This window comes from Apteryx rowi, unplaced genomic scaffold (genome assembly GCF_003343035.1).
Source record: "Apteryx rowi isolate R43461 unplaced genomic scaffold, aptRow1 scaffold_304, whole genome shotgun sequence".
Classification (NCBI taxonomy): domain Eukaryota; kingdom Metazoa; phylum Chordata; class Aves; order Apterygiformes; family Apterygidae; genus Apteryx; species Apteryx rowi.
This window is the reverse complement of record NW_020449464.1, coordinates 908,256-920,014: the sequence shown is the minus strand read 5'-3', so window position 1 is coordinate 920,014 and position 11,759 is coordinate 908,256. Positions and strand designations below refer to the sequence as shown.

The 11,759-nt window shown below is 43.0% G+C and overlaps 1 protein-coding gene across 5 annotated transcripts in view; it reads left to right on the top strand.

Moving 5' to 3' along the window:
* Positions 1-11,515, top strand: part of WDR7 (WD repeat domain 7) — a 172,634-nt gene extending 161,119 nt beyond the window's left edge. For 4 of the 5 annotated variants that reach the window (XM_026070102.1, XM_026070103.1, XM_026070101.1 and 1 more), the window contains 2 exons: positions 5,382-5,486; positions 8,749-11,515. In XM_026070102.1, the coding sequence (XP_025925887.1) occupies positions 5,382-5,486; positions 8,749-8,952 (309 nt within the window). In that variant the 3' untranslated portion in view covers positions 8,953-11,515. Of the gene's footprint in view, positions 1-5,381; positions 5,487-8,748 lie in introns of those variants that run through there. The other variant, XM_026070105.1, reaches the window with a different exon arrangement.
* The last annotated feature ends 244 nt before the right edge of the window (positions 11,516-11,759 follow it).

Genomic DNA, 11,759 nt, shown 5'->3' with positions numbered 1-11,759 from the left:
GGAGGGGGAGCTGCTTTTTTCTAGCAACCTGCAGAGCACTTTTTGTCAAGTCAGCGCTTCAGCTGTGAAGTGCCTTTTGGTAGGCTTTGCCTTCAGAGCAGCGAGCTCTGCGTTCTGCTCTTGGCGGGGTTGCGGTTAGGTCTGCGTCCCCAGCGCCCTGCCAGGAGGTGGCCGTGGCGGGGCACGGAGTGACTGCTGCGTTTGCCCCCAAAGTCCTGGTCCGGGACTCGCCGCAGATCCGTGAGGGACCTGCAGAATCCTCTGGGTTTGGTTTTTTTTTTTTTTTTTAATCTTCAAATAACCAGTGCTTGTTCAGAGATTATTTGTACCCCGTGCAAAAGCTGGAGCTGATAGTTTTATGCCTGCCCAAGCTAAAAGCAGGGGGGTCTCCTGAAGGGTTTTGTTTGGCTGGGACAAATTCTTGTTCGCTGCCTTTCCCACACCGTGTTAGTTGGCAGGGCAGCGCTTCTGGGGGCTGCGTCAGGCACGCCGCTCCCTCAGCAAGAAGAGTTTTGTTTCCTTTTATTTAAGGTACCCCTTGAGGTTTGGGAAATAAATATCTAATAGCAAGGGCAGTAAAATATTAATATATTTCTAAAGTTGTGCATAATTCATCTGGTTATCAGCTTAAAGTACACATTTCAGTGTACTTATTAAAATAAAATTGCTGCAGTGATACAGAACCTTTATTTCTTACATCACCTTTAACAGAAAAATACAGTTCGACGTAGGGCTTGGCAAATATTGGACTTAGAATTAGGTTGTCATAGCTTCAGTATATCATGTGTTAAAGGACGACAACGGTGGCAGGTGCAGAAGTCAAATAGTCTCCCAGGAGCATCCTCCCATTAAAAAACAATTGGTTGGGCAGAAGGAAGCGACAAACAGCTGCACTTTGTCCCACCGTGTCTCCTGCTCAAAATTAAGACTATTCCCAAACCGGTATTGCATGGCTTTTTGCATACTTTTCATTGTGTACTGATATAACTACTTCAGAGCGGGAAAACTGCAAATCGTCAGTGACTTAGGAGACTAACGAAGCAGCAGGGTTTTGTCACGTATTTGCTGTTGAAACGTTAGTGTCGTAGCCCGTTCACGCGGCCTGCGGCGGCGGCGCTGAGCCCCCCAGCAAGGTCTGCACGCCCGGTAGCTGGGTGCAGGCGCAGTATTGTGAATGAGCAACAGCAAATGCTTTTGTCGTGCTTAGTCCTTGGCCTAGGAAGAAGGAAGGTGAGCATTGGAAAGCAGGCATTTAGATAGCGCACTAAAAAAAAATCTTTACTTTAAAGGATTAGCATCAATTAGAGAAGCACTTGTTTTAAATAACAAAGCACACTGACTCCCTCGAGGATTGTAGTTATTGGAACACATTTTCGGTAGTAAAGAGAGCAACAAGTGCGCTAGTCCCTATTGATTTCCCACCTTTGTATTACCAAAACATTCTTTATTGACAGGTATTACTTGCTTGTTAAGTGCTAGATGGATCTAAACATTGGATCATCTAATTAATTGCCCTTTCAAATTTTCATACTAAGCAGTAAGGATTATATAAAGACGTGGGTTTGAGGTTCTATTTAAGTTCACTCCCTGTTTACATGATATAGAATAAATATATTAATGGATTCTTAATATAAAGTTCATTTTAAGTGCAGTGTATTGTCTTCATAGGTCTTCGTCTTCTGTCGTGTCCCAGAGCTGGCCAAAGGGGCACTTCTGTTATTCTCAGAGCTTAATTTAATTCTGAGTGTTGCAAAATCTTTTTTGAAAACATTCAAATCATGCCATTTTAAGGTTGGCACAGAGCCTCCTAATGCAGAAAGAGCAGCTACTGTGTATTTTTGAAGAAATACTTTGATTTCTTTGTGCACTTCTAATACTACAATTTTAATTATGATAATCCAATACAAAGTCGTATTTTCAAAAAGAAAATTGCATATGTCATCTTGAATTTAAAAAACCTGAATGCACTACCTTTTCTTGGTTGGTCCTGCGCTCGATATTCCTATTTATTTGGCTGCGTTTCTTCTCCCTTTCATTAGCTATCTTGCAGCAGTTGCAGATTCTTCTGTCCATTGTAAGGCCGTTCACAGCCTGCTTTTTCCGGTAACTCTGCCTGTGTCTCCTCTTACGCCGACAACTGCGCTACCACGTTGGCTTCCTTGGTCTTGGCCACCGCCGTTTGTCTGGTCCATCACGCCTCAATACCTTCTACAGCTCAGTACCGCTAATCCTCTATTCGGGATTTCTAAAGAAAGGCAGGATTTGCTGGACTGGATGTAAGAAATCAGCACTTAACGGCTGAAGTAAACTCACGCCCCAGAGGGAAGAGTCCCAGTTCTGGTAGATGTTCAGAAGCTTTATACCCCTGGGGAAGGTAAGGAGCTATCAGGGTTTGCCAGCGTTAAGATCTCCAAAGCATTAGAAAACACGTAATACAGAAGAGTCCTCATCTTGTGTAAAGCATCTGCATATTTTTGCAACTGTTAAACAATAACCGCAAGGAACTAGTAAAAGCCCTTAACTGTGACTCTGACCACAGGTTGACACGTGGAATAATTTTTCACTGCATTTCTGACATATGTGTTTATTTTGTTGGAAATTTTGAACAAGTCGTTTAACCCTTGGGGGACCATATTTATAAGTGCACAATGAGAGGCATTTGCTGATGCTCACATGAGAAATCGGTGGCAGAACCAGGAATAAAAAATAGGAGTCTTGCATTCTCCTCAAGGTGTGAATTGCTTCCATAAAGCTGGGTACCGTCATTTGGTTTAGGAGAATAATGGCAGCAGGGTATGTCATGTTAAATATTGTGAAAGCTTGTCCTGAGCTAGGAGTCCATAACTTGGCCTTGGAAAATGTTTTTGATGGCAAAGGATGTGTATCATGAATGTGTCATCGGCTGCTATGAAAAGTATATATTTTAAATGATAGTTTAAGCTATATGCGAGATAACTCTAAGTACATTCCAGCTGTTGAGTGTTACTTCTGAAAAAATCCCCTTACGCTTCATCTACTATATAAGGTTTGAACTTTCAATTACATTTATAATGGCAGTCATCCAAAGTATTTTACTTGCATGCTCCTAGTTAAATGAAGATTGGACGTACCGGGTTATGTGGACCGGGGTGGGAGGAGCGGGGCTGCCAGCCCCCGCGTTCCCGGAGTTCCCCGCGCTCCAGCAGGGCAATGCGGGTGCTTTGTCCCAAGGCTTGCGCCCCGGTGCTTCGGTACTGGCGGGTGCATTTCCCTTGTAAACATGCATGGATCCTTAAATATCGCAATGGAAATACAGCATCATTTGCTGGAGGAGAGCGCCGTGAGTTGGGAGCGGAGGAGCGCCGCCGTCGCTGTGCCCAATGCCGGTGCGTGGAGCTGGCTCTGCGCCGTCGGCGCCTCGCAGGTGGCCAGCGTCTGCCCCACGCTGGCTTGGGACCGCTCCCCAAAGTCAGAAACTCCGTGTTTCTGCAAAAATATTATTGCATTCCCTGTGCTATTTGAATGAAGCCTGTGGTTTCTCGCTGCTGTTTCTCTGTGCGTGGCGCTTGATGCTCAGCTTAAAGCAGCGACGGTGGCATGAATGCAAAACACCACGTTACCCCAGGCTGCGGAGAAGCTGCGGGTGAAGTGACTGGCGTGGAAGAGCGGTGAGCATCCCGTGCGCTCTCCAAGCTGCGTTCCTGGGCTTTGAAACGCCTCTGGTGCTGTTACTGGGAAGCCGGCAAAACAAGCTGACAAATCTAAATTTCTAAATTGGAGTGTATTTTTGTAAAGACTCTTTTGTAAGGCAGGAGTTGAGGGATGGCTGGGTTTTCTTTTTTCTTTTTTTTTTTTCCTCTCTCCAGTTCGAACTTCTGATCATTCCCTGCCTGCCACTTCGCCGAGTGAATGCTTTTATAGACATGCAATTTACAGCCTACTTTTTGGTGTATAAGTATTATGTTTTTAAAAAATTCCAGCTAAAGGCACATTTATGTTCATATACCTGACAAATGACTTTGATTTAAAAACTGAAATTTGGCAGAGAATTTGTTCATACAATGGTTTCATTAAGTTTTATCGGCTAAGCAGCTATTAAGACTTTTAAAAGAAATTGTCAAGATATTTAAAACGGAGCTGCAGGTGCTTAAGTTCCACTAGATGAGTGATTTTAAAGGGTACTTTCATGTTTTGGGTTGGCCAGAGGCATCTGAGTGCCCTGAGGAAATCCGAGCACAAGTCCCACGTGCAAAATGGCAAGAGTTCAGTTTTGCTGTCAGTATCCTCACTGGCTGAGACTGACTCATTTTCCTCATTTCTAGTTTTAATGTTCTCAACCACTTCTGGAAGTAGCCGTGCCACTCCGGGGTCGCCAGCACGTGGGGCAGCAACACGTGCCGGGACACGGCCATGCCGCCTCTTGGGTACTGCTCCACGCCGCGATGGGTTCACCCACCTTGAAAATGCGTAGAGACTGCGTTAAGCAGCTAAACTTGTTTTTCATTTTGTTCCGCATTATTCTCTTTGGCCTGAACCCCCTTTATTTGATATTTGCTGGTGTACAATAAGCGTATAGGCTTTGGAGACTTGGGCAGAAAGCGCTGCGATGGCTTCAAGCGAGCAGAAGCAGTATCTGTAGTCGTCCTGGCCTCCCACGGCCAGGAGAAGCAACACGCGGAGAAAAAGAGGCTTCCTTTGCTTTTCAGAGGTATTTGCCGATTGACAGAATGTCAATCAGAGAATAATTAGTACTAGAATAGCAGAAAATGCACAACTTGTTCTCTGTATTTCTGCAGGGATCGCTTGCTAAGGCTGCAGTAAATATATAGGTAGGAGGCTGTGACTGTGGTAGTATATTCCTGGGTATCTTTCATGTAATGCTTCAACTGACATTGCAGAAAAATTATCACTGGAATTCCTGGCAAAAACCAAACAACCTGTGACCTCAGTGCAGGCGAGGAGGGAGCTGCGCCCTTTCTGGAGGTGCTTTCTCCTCATGTCCTTGATAAAAGGATATTTCATAGTAGGAAACAATGAAGGAAAAGACTGGGAGAAAAGGATTCAGGACTTAAATATAAATCTTGACTAGACCCTTCCTTGAAGTTTAATATTAGAGATAAGCCACGTACAGGTGGAGATGTTTTCTTAGTTGCAAAGAGCCCTAAGATACGATGATGAAATAGCAGGAAGATGTTGCAGTAGTTTTTTGAGACCTCTTCTTCCAGGGCTTTTGAACATAGTAGTTAATTTTTCCTGACTATAATGATCTATTTCTGTCTTTTCAAAATGTTTCTAGAAGTTCGTATACGATTACATTTGTGTTTGCTTAAAGGTCTGTGCAATATCATTGTGGTGCTGAGTAATGAAGCTTCTAAGTTACTGTCCTCTCCCCCTCTTGTTAGACTATCCATGGCCATAAAGGACCCATAACTGCTGTAGCTTTCGCCCCTGATGGCCGGTACCTTGCCACGTACTCCAATTCAGACAGTCACCTCTCCTTCTGGCAGGTAAGGATTCAATATTACCTGAGTCTGTGTGCACACATATTGCTGATGAAGCAATGCTGGGGACATTTTTTTACATTGTTCACTAATAGTATAGTACATAAGGAAACACTGGTCATGGTACATGAAAATAACTGCAAACAGGAAAATCCCCAAAGTCAAGCCTCAGCTCAGCAGTTCGGTTTGCAGACAGCTCCACGGAGCTGTGCCGCCCTGACTGCGCTTGCCTCTGGTCTTACCCGGAGCTAGTGTGCTCCTCTGGCTGCTCGCACCCCCTTCAGATGAGGGGTAAATTGGCAAAAACATATAGTTTCTTTGTTTTTTTTAATCCATTTTTGCTGCTTTTCGGTTTGAGTGTCAGTCAGACTTCATAAGTTTTTGTGTAATGAGCTATGGGTTGCACAAAGGTGTGTAGACGTGGACTACATCCAGTACAATTCTTGCAGCGTGAGCTCTTCAGGAGCTCTGTCTTTTCCAATTTATTGTAACACCATACAACCATCTTTGAATTTATTTTATGGCTCCCACAGTGTCCAAGCACTGTTGTCCAGAACTAAGCCGCAGCCCTTGGACCTTCCAGCTTGCTCCTGTGGGGTTCTGCTTCTCCTTCCCTCTCCCTCCACCCAATTTGGGCACATCAGGTGCCCAAAGTTAGGTCCCATGAAACTCCCCCGTGGTCCCCAGCAGCTCCCCCAGCTTCACGGAGGTGTTTGAGACCGACTGTTGGAGTCGGGCCTGATCCCCGAGTCCCGGGGAGCTTGTGAGCTGCGGCTGTTCCCTCTTTGTTCTTTGACGTTTGGGGAGATCGCTTTGAATATCAGTGCCTCTCTGTAAGGGTTTTCTCTATTGCCGCTGCTATACAAACATTCCTTGCAGGTATAGCTGTCCTGGGGGATGGGGACTGTTTGCATACAGATTAGTATGCCGCTTCCAGGCAGCCAAGGAATATTCTTAAATATTTCACTTTTTCATATTTGATATTTCAATTAAAATACGGTACTATTGTCATATTTCAATTTCATATATCTAAAATGTCCAAATGATAAAATTAAGAGCCATGTAGGAGACACCCAACTAGTTCTGCACAGGCCAAGACAGCTACTTCTGCTCTGAGTCTCTGTCCCAGTAGGCAGCTTTCTCCTCTAATTTCTGGAACCTGATAAATTCAAAGAGAGAAAGAGATTCTTAGAATTTTTTTTTAGTATTTTTTAAGCATGATGCAAAGCTATTAAGATGATCACTGATTCCTGTTCTTGCCGTGCCCAAGCCCTTCTTCCCGGCTGGCACAACTGCTCTGCTTCCTCTGCGCTTTGCTGTAGTGCATGGTGCAGAGATGATGTTCATGTCTGTAATAACGCTGAAAACAGGAGAGCTGAGATATAAACAATATAAGGAGGGTCTGAAATAGAAGGAAAATCAGGCCACCATTTTATAAAATATTTGCAGGTTTCTTGTTTTTAACATATGAGCAGTCTTTTTCATTGTAATCTGATGTCAGTAAGAGGGTTTTTTGTCAATTATGAATATACATGCAGCTTGATTCAACAGATAACCAAGGCAATGCTGCCTACATTCCCTAAGCAGGGTCGGATGTGGGGGGTGGGGGGTGTTGGTTTTTGTTTTTTCCTTTCAAATGGCTTTAGACTTATAAATGCGTTTGGAAACAACTGATCTGATTGAGCAATGTGCACAGACTGTCAAAATCATTATGAGTCTTAGAGCAATCAGACTATAAAATTGGACTCAGTATACCCCTAGTTATCAGGTAGATATTTTAAGCTACTTCCCCAGTTTTCTGGAGTCATTCGGTAGTTCTACAGGTGCCATAAAAAGTATTAAATTATTATCCATCACCATACAGTGAGCTTTCTGAAGCAGTAAATGAGAACTGCAAAAATATTCATCCATCAGTTACATTTATTCAGTTTAAATAGGGAAAATCTGGAAAGCAATCAGACTTATTGATTTTGATTTTTTTACCAGATCTTTTAAAATTGGAAAAGAAAAAGTCTATATCCAGGCGTGAATTTTAAATGGTGAATTTGCCACATTCCTTCCAGGTGTATAAATGTTCATGTTAAACTAGCCTTTACATAAAGAGTTAAATATACCTACACATTTAGTTTTAAAATGTGACCTCGTGCACTAGTGATTTTTTCCCTTCTGTGTTCTATTTGGCACTATTATTAATGCAGGAAAATCAGTAACATTAGTCATCTTAAAAGGGTTATTACTCAAGATGATTTAAATTGTGAAAATGTCAGTGGTGCTTGCATGCTCCCTGCTAGAGATGCCATGATTTACACTCTCTGACACCGTTCTGCTGCTGAGAAGAGCCAGAAAAAAAGTAATGGCTTACACTTTGCACTGATCAGAATTCAGAACAGGACATCAGCAATAACACGCCTTAAATGTTCGGAGATTTGCCAAGGTTTCGGGTGTCACGTCCTAGGTGCACAGCCAGACCGTCACCTGCCTGTTTTACGAAGGTCCGAGGGCTCTAAGGCGTGTGCATGGAAAGGTTTTCAGGAAGGGCAGAATTTTGTATATTTTGGTGGGTTAGAGGAACCCAGTGAATATCATTTTTAAAAACATGGGACCAGACAACATACATCAGTAGTAATTGGCCTGCTTTCTGGAGAATGTAACTCAGCAGATCTCTTCAGACGTTGAACAGCTGAATGATTTACTTACAGAGCAGAACATGAACAAAGCTCTTGCTATTTGTGCTGTTTGTACCCATCTCGAGGACCATTCTTCCTTCATTCTGCTCTGTTGTCGCTATGGTTTTGACTGATAAAAATATTCTAGCGTAAATGTAATCTTATCAATATTTTATGGGTTTTTCCTTAAATTCTGAATAAATTCTTTGTTATTAAAGACATAAAGCATAGGCAGTATTTTCAAAGTACTGAATAAACTGTATACTATTCCTAGCTGATTTATTGATTCAGATTTCACAATTGAATTTGAAATAGATACAATCAAGGAAAACATTAATAAGAAAAGATATGGGACAAACTGAGAGATCCAAATTGTCACTCAGTTGCTAAACTTTACTGAGTTCTGCGCACAGGTGAGAAGTTTAGCAGATTCTTGGCTGTACTTTATTTTTCCATTTAGTCGTATAAAATAGTCACCTTTACCTTGTGTTGGAGGGATAAAAGAGACGTGCAGTGGTATAGGCTTACGTAGCAAGGGTGACTGAGGCTGGGCCGGGCGCGGGGCGGCTCACCGCCGGTGCTCACGCCGGCTCTCTGTGCAGATGAACACCTCGCTGCTGGGCAGCATCGGCATGCTGAACTCGGCGCCCCAGCTCCGCTGCATCAAGACCTACCAGGTGCCGCCGGTGCAGCCCGCTTCCCCGGGCTCCCACAACGCCCTCAAGCTGGCCCGCCTCATCTGGACGTCCAACCGCAACGTTATCCTCATGGCTCACGACGGCAAGGAGCATCGCTTCATGGTCTAGAGCCAATCCGCCCGCCGTGGCAACGCGTCTCTGTTTTACGGTTCCTCACAGTTCTCCCCTTTTCTTTCTCTGTGTCCCTTGAACGCTGGCTCGACCCCGCCGCACCCAGGCAGGGACCAGCCAGGCTGCCCATTTCCGCACGCTCCCGGCGCCGGCCGGCAGCACGGGGACGGGGAAGGGGGAYAGCTTTGGGGAACGGGCCCAGTGCACGGAAAAGGGAGGAGCGGGTGGCGCGGGGGTCGCCTCCGCGTTTGCGGGAATCCCGACCCCGGCTGCGAAGCTGGGCTGCCTCCAGCCCCGTCTCGTTGCACGGTGAATTAACAGCAGCAGCCCGAATTACAAATACTGGGTTTTTTTTGTTTGGGGATTCTCAAGGAATCTCGGTGTTTACCAAAAAGGCTCTATGTTTACATGTACTTTCTTCTCGTGACCGCTGGCGTGTTCAGAGTTGTCCGGGGCGGTTTGCTGCCGGGGGCCGGGCTGCCTCGGCAGCCGGGAGGAATTGCATTTTCGGGCGCGCGTGGTCACTGTTCCTAGCCCAAGAGGCGTATTTGCTCATCAAAAGCTTAAGTTCTTAAGTGAATGGGAAGTGCTGATGTACTCAGTCACTGTTTGCTGTAATCTGGAAGAAAGAATAATGTAAATAAAAAAAAAATCTCTTGAAGATGGAATAGCAAACTTGAAAAAAGGAATATTTATACATAAAGCTGTTTTTTGCTACAAATGCAGGTATTTATTTAAAAAAAAAAAAAGACCTTTTTCTTCCATAAGTCGCTCCCATTTATGCTGGAACTTGCAGGGAAATTAGAATCCGCCTGTCTGCCCCGGCATGTTACTGTGTAAGTTGCTGCAGTCACAGATACTCACGTTTTGGCTTCGCTGAAGGATGACAGGGTGAGATGCAAGCCCTCAAGTGAGACGGGACAAATGTCGTTGGTATTTAGCAATTCAGACAAGAAAAATTATGAAAAAATATGTAAAAGGTAAGTCATTTGAATGGATATATTGAAAGATATTCCTATGTAGTATTTGTTGTAACTGTGTTTCCCTCTTCTTACATATCTAATTTTGTGAAATATTTAATAGTGTGAAAATGTTTATGCTCACAGTAAAAAAAAAAAAAAAAAATCCATAAAATACTATTTTATTTAAACATATTGATGTATATGTTTGTATAGCTTTTTCTTTGCCATTTTTGTCTGAAATGCTCACAGAAGGTGGCTGTCTTTGCATGATAAAGTAAAAAAGGTACTTGCAGAATCCTCCCTCCCCCAGAAAAGAATAAATGAATTTTTAAAATGGCTTCTAAATATAAAAAGCATTGATTTTTTTTWTTTTTTTTAAGGTGGTCTGTGTAGTAGGCAGTACATGAAAGTGAGAATTACAGTCCAGAAGCTACATATCTGTTTACTGTTTAAAAAAAATAACAAAAGGTAAGAAATTAAGACCATTAGGAATGTTTAACACAAACTGCTGTAAATTTTACTATTTTTTAACTCTGGCCAGAATGTAGTGTATAATGGAAAAAACTGTAGTAGAATATCAGGGTTTTTCTAGGTGAACCAGTGCAATATGCATGTACACTGTGTTTATAAAAATATATATGTAACCGCCAAGATTGGGGGGGGGGGGGCGGGGAAGCCAACAGACTTCATCTGTGGAATGAAATACTATACTCCTATGTTTAAGTTATACGCATACGAGGAAAGCTGAAGGTACGCTTCAGACGTGCTCCCCTAGGTATTCCAGGATCCTATCCCTTCTGTTACAGTATATTTCCAAGTATATATATATATTTATATATATACACACATGGGTGTGTGTTTATGTTCGGAAACAAAACGCAGCCCCAGTGGGAATGTTTGACCATACCCCTCAAATGATTTTCTTGGTCGTATAGTGAAAGAACATTTTGAATTATATATACGTAAAAATGTTCGTTTTAAGCAAGCAGTATAGTGCTTTTTTTTTTAATTGCAAAAGAGAGGTAGTAATTTTCTTCCTGTCCTGAGAATTAGCTAAATATAGCAAAGCTATAAAGCATTAATAATGAAAGCTATCTTAGCTGTATTTGTAGAGGACGATGATCCCTCAAAACTTCTCATAGTGTTCATATCTAAAAACAATCAAGAGTTCAGTCCAATCCCCTTCAAAAAGGAGTCGGGCCTCTGCAGGCCAATGCGGGGATAGTGCTGTATGGCAAGGAAATGGCAAAATCCTTGATGGAAATATCTTGCTGTTTAAGTGGCGTTTGCGCATTAGTTAAACCCCTACTTGAGTGACTTTGTTAAGCCTGGTCCTCAACTTCTTTGCAGCCTCGATCTCAGCACTGCAGTAAAATTTGTATTGTCATTCCGGTGTAAGCTTTTAGTGTTTTATTGATTTGTTAGTACTGTATTTGGACTTGTCCTTGTGAATGTAGAGACGTATATGGCTTCATTGGCAGTTTGCAAGCAAAAGATGACATGATGAGACACCTGTATGAAAATGTTGTAATGATTGAAGTCTCCATGTATGGCAAGTGATTAAAACGTCTGCCTCTCAAGCAGCTCCTGGTGATCCACTCCCCGTCCGCTCTGTGTATTAAACACCCTGGTGTACATATGCGTGTGAAATAAAACTGGGCTGTACTGAAGAATTCTGTGGTTTCTGGCATCAACCTCATGACATGTAAATAATTTCTCGTTGCTGATTTATTGGACAGTAATCTTAATTTTTTTCACCGTAGCCAATTTTCTTTTCATTTGAAAATCAGAATAAATGACGTGCCATGAGTGCACATAGGGAATCACGTTAAAGGCTCTGAC